At 37.4% G+C, this 22,048-nt stretch overlaps 1 protein-coding gene across 3 annotated transcripts in view; it reads right to left on the bottom strand.

Moving 5' to 3' along the window:
* Positions 1–918: 918 nt before the first annotated feature.
* The window catches only part of ARID4B (AT-rich interaction domain 4B), a 93,830-nt gene continuing 72,700 nt past the window's right edge, over positions 919–22,048 (bottom strand). For all 3 annotated transcript variants that reach the window (XM_075043256.1, XM_075043258.1, XM_075043257.1), the window contains 7 exons: positions 15,851–15,935; positions 14,767–14,959; positions 11,118–12,329; positions 9,147–9,257; positions 6,175–6,390; positions 3,721–3,867; positions 919–2,704 (listed from right to left, as the gene is read on the bottom strand). In XM_075043256.1, coding sequence (XP_074899357.1) covers positions 2,574–2,704; positions 3,721–3,867; positions 6,175–6,390; positions 9,147–9,257; positions 11,118–12,329; positions 14,767–14,959; positions 15,851–15,935 — 2,095 coding nt within the window. In that variant the 3' untranslated portion in view covers positions 919–2,573. The remainder of the gene's footprint in view (positions 2,705–3,720; positions 3,868–6,174; positions 6,391–9,146; positions 9,258–11,117; positions 12,330–14,766; positions 14,960–15,850; positions 15,936–22,048) is intronic.

Genomic DNA, 22,048 nt, shown 5'->3' with positions numbered 1-22,048 from the left:
CAACAAACATTAAATAATCCCTGTATTAAAGAACAGCAAAAATCCTATTTATGCAAAAACTCAATTTGGGAGTGGGGAAGTGACTAGTGATCCCTGTTTTAAACAAGTAAACAAACAAATCCTCTCACAGAACATGAGAGTGAACAACTGTCATATCAAAGCAAAAATGCTGGCTCTAAAACTGAGAGCTGATCAAGAACTAGTAGTTAGTGGACAGCTGAGTTTGCTCTTGCTTGCTCAGATGTAGCTGCCAGTTAAATCAATACCAGTTACGCCTTCTGAGACTGAAAGGCAGAACTGAACATTACGACTCTGATTCTGCTAAACTTAAACATATGTAAATAGCCTCTGAGTACCCCACTGAAATTATTAAAATTCCTCCTGTCAGTCTCAGATCACTGGTAATTAACACGGTCAATGTTTCCAAAGCTTATTGTCGTTTGTTATTTATCAGTCTCATCAGTAATCTATCATTTTGCAGGTGTAACAGTATTTTGGTCAACTGAACTACAGCCAGACATGAGGTAAGCAGATAACACTAAAAGTTTTATTCCAGTTTCACTTCCACGGAATCTGAACTTGAGGCAGTCGGTATTAGAAGTCAGCAAATATCTTCGGGAGCTTGCTTTTACGTTTTCAAACTATCTGAACTAACGTGAATCAAAACTCATCTTTTTTTCAAGCGGCGCTGCCTTAACGATGTCAATGGGCCACGCTTTCCCATTCCACTGAAAAAGAGGATGAATTTCAATTAATCACCAAGAGGAAAATTAGGCCAATGTACCTGGTCTAGTTTATCTTTTATATGCCTATTACATCATATCGAAGATCATTTGCTAAACTGATTCTGCAGCTTGATGACGTTTTAATGAACACACTATAGTTGCTTAATTAAACTGTTAGAAACAAAATCAGGGATTCACAAACTATGGCATTTTATTTCAGAGGCCTTTGCTTACATTTGTACAATATATTACATAATTCTCCATTTTCTGCAGAACCTAATATATATTTTATAGCTTTTTTCTATAAGCTTTTCCTTCAATGTTTGTCAACAAATTTTTACAGTCCTGTACAATTCTGAATACTTTGAAACCATTTTCAATAAAATCAGTTAACCTTAAGCACACACTACGAAGACTGAAAATGCTTTTCTTAGAAAAGTCAAATGTAAAGGATTCTGACACTCTAGCATCTACAAACAAAATGCTTTGAATTCTTACATGTTGTATTGCCAGAAAACAAAGAAAAACATGCCAGCCCCTATTTCCCCAGGCAAAAGAAGTACACAGAACTACAATTAAAACAGTAAAACAACCTGTACAATAAAGTACTGTGTATTAACAGTGCCAGGTATTAAATAGCTTGAATGAACACTTCCGCAATATACAAATGTCTTACAAAGGTATATAATTAACAGGAGAGAGCTTGGGATCCATACAACATAAAATCAATACAAGTGAAAACAGTTTGAAGTTGGTTTTGGAATTTGTACAAGGCATTTAAAAAATTAAATGTCTACCACTCAGCTTGCTATTTATTTTAAAAACAACTACCCTTTTGTGGCAGTGTTCATATCAGCGACCACAAATTATAACCTCACACCTTACTCCGTCTTGAAGTCCTCTCCTTGAAGCTCGTAATAAAATAAGCATTACAAATGAAATATTTGTTGCTTTAAGGGAAAAGAAACATTTACAAGAAAACACAAAAATATAACTGTTATAATCCATTATGAATAAATATACACTTTAAACTGGCTAAATACAATCTTTATACATTAAGATTTAATACAGTTTGTTAGCCATTTTCTTTCTTTTTCATAATGTATTTTATCAAAATTAAAAAAAAAATACTGTTTTATAGAAAAATGGCAAAGTACAGTAGTTTCATTCCAATTAATGGGTTCTTAAAACCCAGAGTAACCTATTTAAGCCTAATTCAAACCTGTAAACATTAGTCAGTCTTTTTTTTGTTTTTTTTTTAAAGGAATCCTCGTATTTGGTTATCAGGACTGATGTCAAACATCCTACTAACTGCAGGTTTTGAATTGAATACATGTGCTTGACGTATACAATTAAAGCCACTATAAGGTGACTTAGCAGTTAAAAAACAATTAGCTTGTACAAATGAAAATAGGTTCAGTATTTGTCATAAATAAATGGAAAAATATCAAATGTTCCAGCTTTAACAAAATACCAGGGAATACAGTAAGCCTTACCACATTTATTTAGATCAACCCAACAACTATATGCTTATTGTACTGTCTCTACAGGCAGTGAACAGCCTCCATTTGCCACAGTGGAAGGCCTTCGAGTCACTAGACTTACAATTCCCAGACAAGTTGGAAACAATTATTGCTTGAGGAAAAGCAGTTTGTTGTACTTTTTCTTCATAAAAGTGCACTTAAGTGCAAAGTTAGCTTGTCAAGAAACAACTTTAAATACAAAATAGTGCTTGTCTGAATTTTGTGCCACTGTGCAGTATAAAAAAAAAAACAACACAAAAACAAAAACAAAAAAGAGTGGCCCTCAGCAGCCATTAAGTGCAAAGTGCTTTGGCAAGTCCTGCTGTCACCTGCACTCAACTGACATTCCATTCTGTGATGAACTTGACATAGATGGTTCTGCTAAAGTTAACATAACTGCAGCTGTAATGGAACTAGAGGAAGGTGATGAGGAGGAAGATGATGTAGTAGCAGCACCTGCACAGGAAGAGGAGAACACAGGTTATAAAAATTTATAAATTAAGCAATAAAAACATTTCCCATTCAACAACAAGCATTGGTATATCCTGACTCCAGCAACCAATGCCCTGTTATTAAAAAGAAAAAAGCCTCCATTCCCTAGTTTTTGTGGGAAATACTGAGAGACAGCTTCAGCCCTGGGCAGGACAGCATGGCATTGCCCCTTGCAGCCCTGGTTCATTGGCCACCCAGATCAAGGGCCCAGCCAGAGGACGGCAGAGTTCATTCCTGACCCGCAAGCACAGTCAACTGTTCCCTTTCTTTCCTGTGGGAGTCAGCACAGGCAGGGCCTTGTCCCAGCACTGAATTGGCACATACACCCTGCTCCGGCAGGCAAGAAGCAACTGCAGTCGCCGTGTGATGGTTGCAGCCACAAAATCTTGCTACACCTGGCATTTCAGTCTTTCTTCTTATACTCACTGAACTCTTAAATGTGCACATAAACAAGATGGAGAAAATTATCCTTTTAATGCTGCTAGAAGCAGGCACACTAGAACATTCCCTAGAGCATCAGGTAAAGCAGCTTCAGAGAAATAAGAGATTTAACTGATGGTCTCCCTTAAACTCATAAAATAAATAACTTATTCTAAGGAGAAAGTACTAACTAGACACACAAGCGGATTATTGTGTAACTTGAAGAAAAGTTTCAAGTTATTCATAACCTTAGATACTTCGTTCACTGCTTAGTTTATTTTTCTGTACATTTTCTCCTGTATAAAGTACTTCTGCCTAAACAGAATTAAACAGATTGCATGCCTTTTTAATGTTTTTCCCCTTACATAGTCACTGGATATCTGAACTGTACCTTCTAGAGGTCATAAAATAACTGTATACAGTGTTTTTAAAGAAAGCGAACAAAACCACACTCCTAATAGCACACAAGTCCCTAAAAATCATCCAGTTCCTTTTAACCCCTTAGTAACATGACATGCAGTTTAGCCCCCTCAAAGCAGAATTTAGTTCCCAGCACTTACTTTCCCGCTCTTTTTTCTTTAAGCGCTTTCTTCTTCGGTCAATGGAAGCCACCTCAGATTTCAAGGACAGGTAATGCTTCCTGATTTCCTGCAATTTTTCTTGGAGAACTGTTATGCGCTCAGCACTAGTCAAATTTTCCAAGTCAGCTGCAAGTTAAACAATCTCTGTTAGTTATTGTATTGCAGCATTTCCAAAACTGTCTGAATTTCAGTGAAGTGGGAAGTACTCAAATCTTAGTGATGTGCTTGGAGGTAGCAGACAGCAAAGCCAAGAAACGCAATAAACAGCAGCTGCTGTTGCTATCACAAACTTTGTCCATTTTTTATTATTTTTTAAAATAAATAGATACACTTCTTTAAGGAAGTGGGAGAGGAAGAAAATGCATGCATTCCCCTCTGCATAGGAAGGAAGGGGGGGAAAAAAAAAAAAAAAAAGACAACTGGTAAAAACATAGGAGTCAAAACTAGTTTTGAGTCCTTGCTAGAGCTCAGTTTGGCCTAATACACTAAGAAGGTCAGCCTTGCCCAACTTGTCTTGGTTGTTACCAAAGAAGCAGGTTACAAATCTGAATAGTTGTGGGGTGGTTCTAATGGAGTTCACAGCACATATGCCATAAGGTACAACTATACAGGACCTCCTCGCTGGCATCCCACACAGGGATGTCAAGGGACATAGCCAGCACAGGAGCTGCCCCTCTGGGAGCTCTCCACAGCATGGCACACAGCTCTGAGGGGGCACAGGCAGGAGGAACAATCTCTGTTCAGTCCCTTTCAACCACAGGTAAGTCACACTGGAGACACTCCATTCAAAGACATTTAAGAATCATTTAAAGTACCGTGGGGCGCAGAATGCACCACAACCTATAATGAAGGTAGCACCAAGGACCAAAAGCCACAACTATATTAGGCTGTGGGAAGATGAGGAAAGCCCAGAAACCTTGCAAGTGTCTTAGACCTCTGCAACAGCAGGAAACATGTTAAATAGCACTCCAAAGTCCAACTCCTGCCAAGCAAATTTAGCACATGCAATACAGCCAAGGTAGAAAGAAAGAAAAGAGCAAAAGCTCCTTAAATGCGCTGCACAGGAAATCTGCCCCGTGAATCTCAGTAGGCCAGTAAATGACAAACACCTATTACATTACACAGTCCTGAAGAGCAGCAGAATGTAACTTGACTGTGAGGAAGTACTAGAAGAAAAATACTTTTAAAGTAGAGTAACACCAAGATTCAGGGCTGGAGAAAAAAAATGCAGGGTCAGATTCTCTCACTGCAGAAACAGCTGGCTAAGTGGAAAATTCCCTGGGCATGAAAAGAACACTGCTGGCAAAATAAAATAAAAATAAAATAAAAATAAAATAAAAAAAGAATTCAGCCTACGTGTCTGCACAGCGTGCTATGCCAGCTCTTCCCTTTTCTCACTTTATGTGAGGAACAGCAGCCTTCACGCAGCCTGGGACAGAGCGCAGAAAAACACAGAGCATAATGCTCTGAGAACTTCAGAAACTTGACATACACTAAGGTAATCTGTGAATACTGAATGAGATACTATGGATCACTTTAAGAAGTAATTTAAATCAGTCACACTACACAGTTTCAATTTGACCTTTAAAAGCAAAGAGAAAGCAACTCATGCAATGCTATACACCCATGGTCAGTACTAGGGACAACAATTTGTTGCCGACTATATAATTAAATACCCAGACGCTGTAAGAGAGAGGGCTAAAAATAACAAGCTTTTGTTTTTAAATAATTATTTTCAATTGTTTACTTATTGTTGTATTGAGGAAGAAGGCTTCAATCACCCAATATTTTATCTTACTTCTCTTTTCTCACCACTGCAAATAATGCTGCAACAGCACAAATGCGGAGGCAATTAAGAAGTCACACTAATATCAAGGCATTAATAAGCTACTGAACTGTTTTTCAGATGGGCAAATGCATGAGCCTTTCAATACTGCTCACCCCTAGCTATACGCGTACCTGTAGCTGACTGACAAAACCACACTGGAAGTTCTTATTACTAGAAATAGTAAACATGTCCTGGTTCACTAAGGCAAAATGGAAGGGGAAAAAGCTACAAATCAAACATGTGTCTGAACAATAACTAGAGAATGAATGAGGAGTAAAACAGCAAGAAAATGTCAACACAAGAAGCACATATAGTGAGTAACATTCACGCCAGAATGACAAGTCGGCACAGGATGGTAAGAGCGCAGGAGTCAAATCTAAAAACAGTATTAGAAGAGTGCGATACAGGCAGTTTCCTGCCCTGCAATTGCAAAAAAACCAAAACCCCAAACCCACCACCACCAACAAAAAGCCCGATTTATTTTTTAAATCAGGATTTTTCACAAAATTAAGCAAATTGAGGATGGAATAACACATAAAATTCAAAAAGCCTTCTTATACTATACTGCAAGACCACACTAGGTGTGTTTTGAAGAAAATACTTACACATTTGAAAACTCCATTTGTAAACTTTGGGTAAACGATTATTCTGTTCTTTGAGATCAGACTCTTTCTCTCCATTTTTCCCGCATTTTCCTGGAGACTGTGTTCTTGCGGGTGATTTGGTTTGGTGAGATTTCATGCCAGTAGAAACCGATTTTGCTGACTGAGACTTGGACACACTTTCACCAGCAGATAGTTCCTCACTGTCACTGCTGTTTGCTGAAGAAACAAGAAGATATATTGTTACAAAACAAAACAACCTTCCTGCCCAAACCAAAGCTTATCAGAAGCTACCCCTATGCTGATTTTCATGTAACAGGAGTTTGTTTGACCAAAATACTTTCAGTCTAAAACGCTATAATCCATCCTGGTATAGAAGTTTGGCACACAGCTCTTTGCATCGCTAGTGCCTAAATACAGGACCACAAAACAGGTATATAATGGGGCCTCTCTAATGCTGGCATGCTGTGAAAGGGAAAACTTGCACTGGAAACACCATCCAGCTAGTTGCTGTGCAGGCAGATTCATAGCTATTATGAGGACCTATGAGAACCAACATCCTACAGAGCTAGAGGGTGGATAAAAGTACCAGACTGTGGCTCTACAATCCACCCTGAATACTGCTAAGTATATTGCTGAAAGTGCGTGCAAGAAGGTAAGGGGGTGGTGTAGGGACACACATCTTGTAAGAAGATTCATGAATACAATCCAATTGTTCGAGGTCTGTATAGGGAAGGTGCACTCTACTCTCTGAATGGTTCAAGACAGCATCATACTTGTTACTTTAAAACCATATCTGTAAACAAACTGCCTACATTAGAAAATAAGGCAAAGAGGCAGTCCAATGTGTCAATGTAGGTGTAAAAATTATCCACGTATTTCTGCTTATGGGGCTATACTTTTTCTAAAACAGTTAGCAAGACTGACTGTTATGTCCTATCTCCTGTTTATCTTTTTTTAATATTAATTTCTAATAGAGCATTCAATATATACAAATCTCTATCGCATTTTAGAGCTAACACTTTTCACTGTCCTCCTAGGACGTGTAGCAGAAATGAGAGTGAACAATTGGCCTTTTTCTTAGCCTTATGTCACCTTTATTTATTTTAGGTTTTTTTGTGTTAAAATAACTAGCAATGATCTGAATTTGCATGACATCATCCACAAAAATTCTCAGACATGACGATCAAATTTTTTAATTGCAGAAAAACATCTTTGGCTGACCCAAAACAGAAGAACCTCACCTCACACTGAAAAAAACTTTAACTATAAAGCAACGGACTAAACTGAATGCAGTCTTCTAATCACCCAAAGGAGAGTAAAAAAATAATCTAGAGACATGATTTATGAATAATGATTGAAAGAATGAAGCTTGTTTAGTATTACAAAAATAAAACTGAGGTGGAAGCAGGGGCAAGAGATTTTAATTCAACAGAAGTCTAGGGAAGCACTGGAATAAAATGCCGTGGGGAGCTGCAAAATCTCCATCATTAGAGTTGTTTTTTAAAACATGTTCAGTAAATATTAATCAAGAGAAACTTATGCCTCAGTTGTACCTGCCCTAGGTGTTGACAAAATGAACCCCAAAAGTCTCTTTTGGTTCTGGTCTTTATGATCTGGTGATCTACATTGGAAAAACTGAACACCAAGTTACACATGGTATGACAGAACTCAACTGGCTGCAGAGTTGCTGTTGCCTGCTGGCTTAATGCAAAGGCAAGAGTTGGAGCTGCCACAAAAGCAGCTTTAACTGGTAAACCTGAATTTCACAAAAAGAATTTTTTGCTCACAACTGACTCCACATTTTTTCTATTTATTGCCCTTATTACATACGGCAGTGCCTGAAGTCCAACAAAAAGAACGCATACAGACCAAGAACTGTATGTGGTACAAGAAACAATTCTAGCTTCGAAGTCCTTGTATCCTGACGAAGACATAGGTTGAGAAAAAGGGATAAATTCACCAAATCAAAGGGAAAAATGGCAAGGCTAAAAATTGTGTCTAAGTTATGCAAATTCAGTTTGGTTTGTTACTTTTAATTCCTGGGGTGAGGGAAGGAATAAGGATTATGCAAGGAGGAGATTAGTGAAATGGAGTGAAAAAGGATGAGAGAATGTGAAAAGGAGATCAATGAACATGAAGGATGGGTGGGGTGAAAGCAAATACCAGACCAAAATGTACAGACTTTTACTAAAAGCTGTTAAAAGAAAGAAAAGGTGGCAGGGAGGAGGAAGAGAGAAGAAAAAAGGCATAGCACATGCTTTCTATCCTTGCTTTAACTGCATTTTTTAGAGCTATCCTCCTAGCTTCACTCTCTAGCTGACTGTTCCCTGGTATTTTTTATTAACAGTGAGATGAGGCAGTAATTGATCTAGCTGTCTCCTGAACACGTGTGCATATGTCTCTCTAATACACCTCTGCTGTTATGAAACTTCTCTTCCCCAGTACTGTGGTTTCTATTCCAATTAGCTTCTACAACTACAAGAAAAGCTGCAAAAGCTGCCTTATTTACTGAAGATGTAACAGATGATACAGGAAGAAAATAGAGCCTATATTCTTGTGGAATTATGCTCATATTTGCTACTGGAAGAGATATAAACCTCCAAAAACTCATGTTGCAGAAAATACAAAGTATAATTTCATCCAGGTCCCAGTCTTTCCTCTAAAACATGCAGCTATCATGCCACAGATTCCTGTCCCGATTCTACCAAGTGTGAAATACTCGCTTTCTTAGTTCTCCTGAGTTACACAATATTAAGGACCTCTCAAATAGGCCCAGAAATAACACAAGACATTTAAAAACACTCTGGCATTCAGCAAGAGTAGTTTCTTCATTTAAACAGTATTAAGAACTCCCTGATGAGAACATTTTGTCTTAATACATTTTTTATTTCCAGACTTCATCTCCTACAATCGTTCAAACAAATGAGACAGTACCTTCACAGATTCGTTTCACACTGAGCTGCTATACTTACTAGTTTTACTCTTCTTTTTGTTGTTCACAGATGTTTTGTGGCTTCTTTTCTGCTTTTTTGAGGAGCTTCCTCCTCCCTGAGCATCTTTAAGTCTTTTTTGGCCTGTACAGACTATAATTGGGGAAAGAAAAAAACAAACAAACAAACAAAAAAACAAAACCCAAACAAATTAAATAAATACTTGCAGTGCTGTGTGTTTGTCTCAGAAAATACACTTCAGAGATTAAGTTAAGGCAACAATGCAACTGTTCCTGCCTATCCTTACTACGCCTCAGATTTCTACTTATATTGACAAGAGAAGGTGAAGGAGGATGGAAGGCAGACGAAGTTTGTTGGTTAGAGTGCACGTGTAAGATGACTGCAAGTAACCTTCCCGTATGCACCATCAGAATTTCTCTTGAACCACACGGATTTTTAATTTTTTCAATACTACAAATTAGATAAGAATACATTTATTGGAAAAGCTTATCAAGAACTACTGAAAAATGTTCAAAAATCCTGTCACACTTGGAAGCTGTGAGAAAAAAAGGAAACTATCACTTGTGATCAGTAATTACATTAATTGAAAGTATAAAAAAAAAATCTTAAATAATGTTAAAAAACAAGGCAACAAAAAAAGGCAAACAAAAAACCAAAGGAAAAAGACTACTGGTATTTGTGACTACAAGAGGAAAAAGTAAAAAAGAAGATAAAAAAAATTCTAGTACAACTGTTAAAAGAACAAATTTTCAGAGTTGTTCAAACATTGTTCCACAGCCACCTGACTTAGACTGAAAATTACTCCTGTAACAAAACTATTTACATTAAGAAACCTAATTTTCTAAAATAGGCAGCGTGCTGACAAAATCAGAGAGGAAGTTAAAGTCTAATGCATGTAAAAGTGATGGTGTGCAATAGTGTAAAACTTTTTTTCATGTGGCAATAATTTCCTTTTTAATAAAAAAGCAAACAAATTAAGTTCTAAACTTACGCATCTATAATTAACAAAGCAATACAGGCATATTTATTGAGGGCTACATATTCGCCTCCACCAAACTCTCTCCTTTGTTTAAGGAAACACATTTTGTTGCATTCTTTCAAACGATGATGCAAACAGAATGATAAAGGTAACACACCTTAAGGGCATTTTGAGAAAATTCAGTTAATTATTAACTGAAATCTGTTGAGATGCAGAAACCACTTCTGTCATCTCAGGATTATATTCAGACATGTATTTTTTTTCCTTTGTATTAATAATTTTTTAGGCACTTCAACACACTGAAAATAGCTGTACTTTTGATGGAACTGTAAAAGAACCAGTGACTTCCACAAAAAAGCTTTTGGATCCAGCCTTGCAAACAGTTAAAAAGCAGACAGCAGTACACTGACATCACAGGCACAGGTGTTAGCAGTATTTATTATCCCCTATGCTCTAGTGGTCTCAGAATAGGAACTTCAATCTGCAAAATCACATCTGAAAGTGAAACATAGCTAATAAAGTCAATGTTTGTTATCAGCTTGACTTGTATTTTTTTAAAACATTAATTTCCTAAGATGCAAGTTTGAAATGGTTGCCTAAGCATGCAATAATTGGCACTTTCTCGCCCCAAATAAACAACCTGGAGAATTAAGAAACAGTATCTTCTACTTGTAGCAAGGTACTCAAAATGTATCTGTCTTGCTACAATAAATATTCCCTATACAATGTATTACAGTTTGCTCTGGGCTTTTCTTGCCAGGTCAGATACAAACTTTATTCCTCACTGAAACCATCACAATTCCTAATGAAAGGCCAAGAAACTTCCTGGCAGACTGTATTTTATTCACTAGATGATTATACCATTTCCACACATTTGAAGCAGACAGCAGGCTACTACTTCCTTCAATAACTAATTTTCCAGCAGTGTAACCATAACAGAATGAAAATACATCAGCAATGCTAAAATGAGAGCTCGTAAAGTTGAAGACAGCTCTGTTTACCCTTTCCTTTACCTTTTTCAGTATGCTCTGGCTCTGGTTGATTACTACTGCTGGAGCTGACGCTGGCATCAAAACCTGTTGGAGAAATATTTCCTTCAGACTGGAGGTCTTGCAGCTCCCCTGCAACACTGTCCACCTCTATTGTGCTATCTGTTTCACTTTTAATGCTTCGTATCTCTTCTTGATTTGGTGGCAGCCTCTCAGAGACAGTGACACTGGACTGATGTCTACTGGACTCTGTTACGGTTACAGACGAAGGCGATTCAGGAGTTGTAGGAGGAGTATTTAGCACTGAATTACTGCCACTGCTTGGGAATTCAACTTTCTTTTCACCCACTTCGGTCGTTTTCTCCTCAACAGGTTTAACGTCCACACTAGCTGGCAAAGATTTTTCAAGTTCAGAGCTAGGCAAAGAAATGTCTTCTTCTGCAAGAGTCTGAAGCTGCTCCTCTGCTGCAGCATCCTCAGGAGCAGCGTGTGGAGGGGAGGCAGCAGCTTCAGTGTCAGAGTCCGAGAACAGTTCCTTCAGCGTTTTCTTCGGCCATTGTCCCTGAATACTTGACCAGACATCTTTCCGATCCTTTGCTCTGGTGTTCTGAAGTCTTTCATCAGAGTTATTTAGAAGCTTTATTCTTTTCTCTCCCACTTCAGAAAATCCTGAGTAGAAAGTACTTGTCCGTAAAGACTTCCTTTTCTCTTCTAGTCCATTGTACTTTTTAGTTGGAGTGACTTTCAGTTTAGATTTGTCTTCCTCATCTTCATCCGAGGAGCTGTTACTGCTGTTTTCTAAACTAAGGGAGTCTTTGTTTTTGGACTTCTCATCCTTTCTATTAGGCGACACAGTCTTTAAAGATTCCTCTGCAACACAGTGTCTTCGTTTACCACGTTTTACCTGTGGTTTTGCTGTTTTATCCACTACCTCCTTTTTTACATCCTTTCTCTTCTTTGTGGCTTCGTCTTCTCCATCAGTGTCAGTATCTCCAGATAACTCTTCCATCTCTTTTCGCAATCTTTCAGGAGACTTGGATCCCAACTTGGGCACTACTACATCTGTCAGAGCTTTAGTTTCTTCTGGGAGGGATGAACCGCTCTGTTCTTCTTTTAGACAGAGTTCGTTTTTATCTTGGCTTACAGCTTCATGTTGAGATTCCTCTTTGCCATCAGCATGTACATTTGGGGCACTTTGGTCATCTTCCTGCTCACTATCATCAGAACTTTCAGAAGCTAATTAAAAATAATGAGAAAAAAAAAAAGAAAAGTTTGTCTTGATTCTGGTTACAAAGAATTCTTAAAAAAAAACAACTAAAGAAAACTGTACAGATACGATATGAACAGATGCTACAGGGATCTCTAGTAGTATGTATTTTAAATGAAACCTCCTGAAGACTTCAAAGATTTGCTTCCTGTTCCATTAGAAGGTATAATGGCTAGACTAGAAACTAGGAAAACTCTGTATTAAACAGTACATCTCCAGGAATTTCTGAAGAGGTGGAGAAAGCATAAAGTGCATCAATCCATAAAATACAAACTTCTGCATAATTAACCAAAGCAGAAATTGAAAGATGTGCTTAACAAAGACTCTGAATATTTCTTATAGATTACAAATACTACCATTATCTGCCATTTTTCCAAAGCCCAAAACATAGACAGTATTTTCCCCGGAGAATCCACAGTCTAAAAGGACAGAACAACAACAAAGACACTGGGTAATCTCTAACAAACCAACCTAATGACCAGCCTGGAAAAAGGCAGTGAAAGCAATAATGAAAGGCAGTTGGAGAAATATATGAACAATAAGAGTGTAGGACAATAGTAAGAAAATTCAGGGTCAGGACTAAAGAAACTAAGAAAGGAAGAACAAAGATATAATGCAGAAGGAATCAACAACAAGCCCATTCAATGGGAAAAGATACAGATACAAGGAAAAACAATGATAATTGGCTCAAATATATGGGTAATGCCTTGATTTGTAACATCTATTTTTATTGGCATAGCTAGTTTAACTCTTCTCATCCTACCTCCCATCTGATTCTCAATTCCTCACTAAAACTCATCACCTTTTAAAAGATGATAACATAACCAATGACAGAGAAGAAAAGCAATACTGTCAATGAAATTCATGGAAACGATCAAGGTTGAATTAACTTTTTAAAAAAAGTTTTACTGAAATATAACAAACTTAGAGAAGAGCACACTAACACACAGAAGAGGTGTACAGGACAAAATACCTTGAGAAATGTTGCCTCAGGTGTTTCTCTTGGTTTATTTGCTTTAAGATAGGCAGGATCTTAAATGCTACTCTAAGATGCAATCTGAAAGCAAGTTTTACATAACCCTTTCTTTCAGTGTTGTTTGCTTTTTTTCTAACTAAACATTTATGGTAAACATTTTTGCCTAAGGTTCCAAGAACTCTATCACTTAAAATGGACTTCTAACACTTGCTTTTCTCATACCTTAGAGGATCAAAACTACACTACTATTATAATATGAGGTATCAAAATTTGCCATTTGAAATAGAAGCCAAGACCACCACATTTAAAACAATAACCAAAAATAAGGTCCAACAAGTTTTCCTCTCAACCTATTTACTCTGCTGTGCCCTTCAAAGGCAAGTTGAATACAAAAGCATTAATCATTCCAGTTTAGGAAAAAAAAAAAAAAAAAACAAAAACCCCTGGTAAAAAGTTTTGAGCAAGCAGCTCTAAAATTGGAGGAAAAAGAAATAGTAAAACAGCAGAGCCTTTCATATTTAAAAACAAAAACCTGCAAGTAACAGGAAAAAAAAAGTTAATCCTCCGCATGGATCTGTGGACTTAAATGATAAAAAAATTGCATACAATTAGGATCATTTCTGGAAATTAATTAGGTAACATGGAAAACATTTAGCTTTCCAAAATATTAGAGGGTGTATGTCGAATTGTGCTTTTGTAATCAGAAGTTAATTACAGATTAATTATAGCGCTAATAATAGTGTCATTATCATCACTGCTAATTGCTTTTTTGTTTCTCATTTCCTAAGGAAACGAAGCTTAATAGATTATGTTGACTGTTATTCTACCTACAAATTTGGAACCCAGTGGCCAATGTCATCCAAGTTCGAATAAGTCTGAAAGATTATTCAATTCATACAACTTTCACAAATATTGGTGGTTACCCAAACTGCCTATACCATATAGGATTTCTTCTTCTGAAGACATGCACTAAACTAACAATGAAGACAAGCAACTAGTTATTATAATGCTGCTGTAAATGTGTGGGTAGGGGAAAACAATGTTAGGAACAACACACGAGCTAATAGGAAACCTAGCTTTATTAATTCTGTTTTTCAAGGGAAAAAAAAAAAATCATGGGTCCTAAAAGTTACATAAATAAAAAATTAAAAATTCAGAAATAACATGGGAAGTAAAAATGCTTTGCTGTGTATCAAACAAAAAAAGGATGGCAAAGCAAAGGACATAATTCTTAAGACCGTTAACGTACATTGAATCCACAACGCCTGTTTTCAGAAACTGTGAATATTGCTTTTGTTCAAGGGTTATTTCTGGAGATGGTGTTATAATTAGCCAGACAGACTCAAGCGTACAGTTGCATCAGTTGTTCGACATTGTCATTTACTACTGTTTAAAGGCCATTTACAGAATTAGAAGTTTAAGTACAATACCTTGTAGCCCATTAATGATAGAAGTAATTTCTATTGATTTAACTGGAGCTTGTTCATTATTTTTGGCTTCAGCGCTGTCAAGTTTGGACCCAGTCTCTGGTGATGTGCTCGTGTGAAAAGGTGGTTTTGACAAACGTCGCAATTTACAGTTTTTAGGAGAATACTTCTCTTCCTTCTCTTTGTCAGTTTTATTCTATGTGAAAGAAAAGATTCAAAACTCTTCTCATTTGAGCATACATCTTAACACAGATTACAATTAAGCAATGCTTACAGTTATCTTAAACATTCAACCCAAAGAGGAAAGCTTTCCTCTTTGTTTAAAAGATTACAAATACCTTTCTACGGCCCATGCCGAGACATTTCTACTGAAGACAGGAACTTTGCCAGCACTAAACAAACAGGAAAGCAAACACAACCAGCACTCTAGGAGCAGTGGCACCACAGGGTGCCAGGCTTGGCAGTGCCAGGGCAGGGCTACAGCACCCTGCTCTGTCACAAAAAGCAGGGAGTTCTAGAACAAAACTCAGGTTCCAGAGGTGCCACGGTGCTGTGGGGGAGGGGGGAAGGAGGGAGCACTGACATCTGTGACAGAAGGAAAAGCTTCCTTGCATCCCATTGCCCAAGGAATATATCATAACCTAAGCCTAAATATCGGTTTTAGAAGAATGAATTTTGAAAGAAATGCTATGAAATAAAATGATAGTCACAGACATACGGACTAGTCATTGGTTTGCTCTCCAGAATCAGCAGAGGGAGCTCCCAAATCTCACCACCCAGAGCTGGGTCGCCCCACTGATGATAAAATGGATCCCCCTCATTTATTTTCAATAAATGCGTACATTAATTTAATAAGAAAATATAGGAAAGCAGGAAAGAGAAACTTCCCCTCCCCACCTCAAAGTGGAAAAACAAAACCCTGATGAAAAAAGTTTTAGTTTTGAAAAGGCTAGGAGTTGCTTTTATCGTCAAGCATTTGTAGGCCAATCAAGGGCGGGGGGGGGGGGCCTGCGTGCAGTACTTAAGAAAGTATTAAACCAAGGCGGGGGGGGGCGGGGAAGAAAGAAGAAAAAGGGAGAGAAACTACCTTTATTTTCTTTCGATGCTTAATTTTTGGTACATTTTTATCAGCTGGTCTCACTATCTTGTCTGCCTTTATCCATTCATCATACCTAAAAGCAAGAAAAAATTGTACACATTTATGGTTTTAAGCAGATAATCATGACATTGTAAGAGAAATTACTGGAGGAAAAAGAAAATTATTAGCCATATAAAAACTGAATTGGAATTTGAATAAGTTATTTGTGTACTTTTCAGTATGTGAAATTTCAGCAGAAGGTTCAATTCTTCATATGCTGGGACATACAGGACGAAGTTATTTTACACTGATGGCTAAGAGTGAAAGCTTCTATTTTTCTAGTCTGCACTGAACAGCAAGAAACCCACATATATAGGTAAAACAAAACTACCAGAATGATAATTCTCTATGGATCCTCAAGAATATACATACTGTAATACCTTAACAATAAAATAAATTTACAACTACATAAAATGTGACCAGTTAACAAATATAAACTCTTTCGAGCCTGAGTGTCTGCAAAGTGGTATCTGAAGTGACTAACACTTAGGAGTCACTAACTTTTGAGTCACTAACTTAACACTAACACTTTTCAATTTGTTTTCAGTTAAACGTTTCCATTTTATATCAGAATGATACTAGACAAAAACATACTAAATAGCACCAAGATATTAACAACAGGTGCCTTATTCTCTAAGACTGGACCTGTTAAATACAAATCCAAGACCAGAGAAGTACACTATTAGTGAGAATATACTGTAACTAGGGTACTGTACTTGCCAGTTTCATTGTGTATTTCTGAAAAATCTCAAGAATCAATTCAAACAATTTTTTTTTCTCCCAATAAGGATAATCTGCTGTCCTACTTCAGCTGTGAATTCAAGAACCGTCTGAATAAGAAATAGGTCAGTTAAAAATTAGTATGTATTAACTTTTGTCTCAAGGTGCAGCCACATAAATTCTGATCCCCCTAGGTAAACATGAAAACAGATGGGAAGAAACCAACCTTAAAAAAAACCCACAACCAAACAAAAAAAGACAAACAAAACAACAAAAGAAACCAACAAAAAATCCCAAACCACACACACACACAGAGAACTAATACAAGATGGAGCCAAGCACAATGCACTCATGACCATGCTGGGTTTCCAGCTGGGCTCACATGACTACCATTTTTATATATTCAGCAACTGCTGATACAGTCCCAATTTAGCTTCTTTGCAACTACTGCCAATTTTATCTACAATATTGACATAAAAATTTAAAAGGATTAGAGAAAAATATGCAAGCTTCCAACTCGCTTTCCTGTATCCTCTAAATTAAGATCTATGCACGGAATTCCAGAAGCTAAATACTGTATTTTATTAACTTAAATTTCACATAATAATACAGTTTTCCAAAACAATTTCTTGGGGTTTTTTCCCCTCCATGTGACAATAAAAATCACAAAATCTAGCAGCAGACCCTGCAGACTACAACATAACAAGATTACCTATACTGCTGCAGATACAAGCTGTAATTGTACTATTATCAGGTAACATGTAGGTGAACAGGCTCAGATTTCTTCCCAGAACTGAAATACAACTCCGCAGAGTAATTTTCAGTATCAAAAAATCCCGTATTCTGTGAGACTGTGGGAAACCCTATTTGAAGTAATCTTTCTTCAAGTCAAAGACATGCTTTCTAGAAGGAATATCGCTAAGTAGACTGCTAAATGGACTTTGCAACCCACATATATGTAAGAGTATTTCATTAGGTCTAAATCAATGCAGGAAAACAGCACTAGGACTGGACAAATACAGGGTGAAAAGCGATTATTCTGACAGTGTCCTTTCTGCCTCAGACATGTTGCTATAATACAGAATTTGTATTCTCTCATTCTATGCATTTCCAATAAGAAAACAATCTTCCTCCTATTCAAAGTCTGCGCACTGCACACACTATCCATGACTCAAGGTAATGGCAGTGCCTGTTGGGGCAACAGCTGATAGACTAGAGGGCATACAGAAGCGAAGGAGAGAGGAAGTACAGGATCTTAAGAGAGCTGTGTAGATACCACAAGGTCTTAAATGTTACATATTAGAAGCAGTGGTCACAACTCCTCATCTCGAGGAGCACAAATTGAAAACCTACGTGTGACAGACAGAGTTCCTGGCAGGAGCATATCCTGCTCTACTCCTGACTGCACCTGGAACAGCAGTCAGACCCTGGAAGGAGGCCCAGCGTCACAGAAATCTTGAATATCCTCCAGGGAATCAGATCCCCACGGTTCACACCTTTGCATGGCACAGCTCTTTTCACTACTCACACATCAGACACATTTATTTTGCCTAAACCTGTGACAACTGGACCCCAGGCTGAAACAGATCCTGCAAAACGGATACATCCCAAGTCACAGCTGACAACCTGACCCTAAATTACATTCTCCTCTACTGCATGACAGAGAAGCACTCTGAAAGCTGTACAGCGCACCACATGCCAAGCTGCATCTGAACAGTTCGTGTGACTTGGACTAGAGCCTTTCTTTATAAGAACTGCACCTTATTAAAATAGGAAAACTGACTTCATCTCTAATCTTGCTTTAGACAGCACAAAACAAAAGAAAACCAAAAACATTATGAAAGAAGGTCTTCAGCTCTCATTACAAGAAGTATGTGCTTCCAGAAGACCTGGGTCGTTTTACTGCAGTGCCGTCTTTCACACTTGCTTACCTCAACTCCCTAAAGCGAGCAGCTGGGTGTGGAGATGAAGGAGGTAAGATGGGGAGATGTTCCTAGAAGAGTTTGCACAGACTTGTTTGAGAACCAAGAGGAGGGATTTGTAAGACATTATTATTTAGTTATTTTTAAATAAGGTTTCATATGAAAACTTGGAATGCCTTCAGAAGAAACATCCCCTTTGCCTTACCAAAATGAAGACAAAGATAAGCCAGTAAGGAGTGAACCTTTTCTGCCTTACTGGTTAAAATGAATGCCTGCCAGAAAGGTGGGTTTGAACTGGAAGGAAGGAAAAAAAGAAAAAGGGAAGAACGAAATGAATAGCTATATAGCAGAAAAAATAACTGGCACTTTGCATAAAAGTATGTACTAATTCTATTACATCCATATGCACTGACTGCAAGCTAAAATAAACCACAACACATTCTTACAGGTTGCATAGTCGATCCTCCACAGAAGTACTAGCGGGTAAACAAGGAATAAAGTGTACTTTTCCAGCCTCTAGATTTATACTAGCAAATGTACCACTTTCTCAGGAAGACAAGTGACCTCAAGGAACTAGCAAGCCTTGGCCAATTCACTGAAAAGTTCCAGTATACTGTCTGTATCTGCTAACAAGGAAGAATCAAGTGTTTTCTCTGGCTGTGATCAAAGAAAGGAGATTTAGTCTTATAACCAAATACTGGAATATTAGATGAGGACTCTGATTTTTTTTATTTTATTTTAATAATTCTCCTGCCCTTGACATACACTACTCTCAAGAACCTGAAATTTGGCTACAAATGTTCCTTTAATTTCAGTGGTTGACTGTTAAGTACAAAATTTGTATATTATTAATGCTTCAACAAATCAAGACAGAAATTAGCACTTTCACATTCAGATTTCTGAAGGAAAGAAACAAGTGTCGAAAGTAATAAGTCTTAGTTTTAAACACTTGAAACATTCAAGAATAACATGTCTTGTGATATTATACCATACAACACACGGAGTTAAAACAGCCTAAACTCTTTTTGAATATACACACTCTGCCTTTAATTACTGGGAACATACTGCAGAAGAAATTAAACTCAAACACTTATACAATGAAATTTTCTTTGCTCTGGCAGCTGAAAATTAAAATTATGACAGAAGGAACTGGCACTGTAGGCCCCAGGGAAGTTTTAGTTCCATATAAAGCATACATAATTCAGAACATGACTGGCCTGTTAGAAAAAATACTTTCTCTCATAGGCTTTTTCTGGCTAACACGTGGTAACATAAACAGTTCTCTCTAACAGGGTAGAGATTTTTACCATCCCTTTCACTACAAGTCAGGCTCCACTGAACACTACAGTTGTTTACCTTTATCAGAGATACATATCACCTGAATCTCAGGAGCCAACAAGATTCTTTAGCATAAAGTAGTGCACCTGTACAATGCTGTTAAGCTATACTCCATTTCTGTATTTTCTATTTAAAAAAAATAAATTCCACAGTGATTAGTGTCACTGGTTCCAGAGAGTTTAAAAAAAAAAATTAATAAAGATGAAACCAAGTCTACCAAATTCCATTCCAAGCACCCCAAAGTGTGTGCACGCACGTGTACACACACACACACACACACACACACACACAATTATTCTGAATCCCAGACCGATACTGAAGTTACCTTGTGGTAAGAAATATTAGCAGTTATTTAGGATTCCTGCTCAGACTTATGGATTTGAAGAACAGGCTATTAAATAGCGTACTGACCAAAAGGGGAAACAGGAAAGTCAACCTGAAGAGGCAGGAGAATGACAGAATTAAGAAAATCCTGGATGATTAGAAAATCCTAGTTTGGTACATCCCATGACCTAATGTTACAGTACTTGTCACTGCTAAACACTAAAAGTAAACTGCAATGAATAAGGAGAGGAGAGAATTGCTACCTATCCAAGTAAACCAGTGATTTTTCCAAGTTGTGACTGACTAAGAGCCAAATCAAGTTATTAGATCGTACGGGACTTGTTTTCACAATATTAAAATATCAAAAGCATTTAGATGCTGCCTCAAACTCAGGCTTACCCACTCTTACTGTCAAATCCAAAACTTTTAAGTAATTTTACTTGAATTAAAAAAATTAGCCACAGTAGCAGAGTTCACACACAGTCCCATAGCTAAATCTCAATCACTGTCATCTTCTTCAGTGAAGAATCCTACTCTCCCAGCCCCTTTCAGAGGGCTCTTTTGAAACACCAGGTAAGAATATAAATGCAATTCCTGCTGCCAAAAAGACCAAACGACTCCCCTCACCTCTCAAATGAGTGCAAGTTTACTAAAAATGCTTATCAAATATATCCTAGTCACAGAAATAATGCCTCTGATATCAATCCGCATATTTGTTTAAAAGGCAGAGTTCAAAAAACAGAATCTTGATTTCTCCTTTAAGAACCAGGGTGCCAGGATCTCCAAGGTGAAGGCTCTTTTTTGACTTCTCATTTCTTCAGATTTAAAGTGGTACTGCTCAAATAAAACTCTGATCATCTCAACTCATAGCATCTATAATAGCATAGTATTTACTCAAAAAGGAAAATAACTTCTATGTTTACATGTGAATTCCAAAACAAAGAGTTTAAAAGCAAGAAACCTCTTGGAATGGTACACAGTAATCCTCAGCAAGTAGGATGCAAATTTCCATAACTTACGCTCCTAAGGAAGTCCTCCCCAATAATGATCGAAACCCTAGTCACATTCCAAATTCCAACTTGAACAGGCTGCATCTCCCCCAATATCTTGAATTCATAGCCAACTATGCTTACAAATGCTGCCTGAAGACAGTTTATGTGAAAGATCATATTCCTGTAGATCAATATATATGTAGATCAAAATTCTACAAAAGATCGATATCAAAACTGGCAATATCAAGATGTTCCTCCTCAGCAGTGGCTTAGGTGGTCCTGGAAATCACCAGGCCTAGATGCAAAGAGGTATATTCAAGGGAGGAAGAGAAGTATCATGCTTCTGTAATTGTGACCTTTGCTAGCAGATCTTGCTAGCACTGAATAAATGAGATTTGTCCTGCCCTCTTGGTCAGAGGTAGGATGGTAATCAAAGTCCAGATGACAGAAGGTCACAAGAGCCTCAGATTTTCCAGAAGAGGAAAAATAAGTAAATAAAAAGTAGAGCAGATTTGCCTCAGGCTAGTTTTTTTAAAGATCTATAAACATGGTAATAAAGTTTAAAAGATGACAGCTGAGGACAATGAGCAGATACACTGAAACTGAGGAAAAAAGCAGGAGACTCGGTAATTGGCTTAAAAGCCACTCAGAAGCTTTAGTCTTCGCTACTGTTTTCAAAGTTGCTTCAGATTTTAAATGGCAAAAAAATCAGTCCGAAATGGCAAAAATATATTTATACTTCAACTTATTTCTATTAATGTTCTATTAGAGACAATAAAAAGCATATAATCCTGCATATATTAAGAAAAGCATAAGAAGCCACTAGGCTAAGAAGAGTCTTGTTTGGAAGC

The sequence above is a fragment of the Buteo buteo genome, chromosome 12 (genome assembly GCF_964188355.1).
Source record: "Buteo buteo chromosome 12, bButBut1.hap1.1, whole genome shotgun sequence".
NCBI classification, from domain to species: domain Eukaryota; kingdom Metazoa; phylum Chordata; class Aves; order Accipitriformes; family Accipitridae; genus Buteo; species Buteo buteo.
This window is presented reverse-complemented; position numbering and strand designations above follow the sequence as displayed.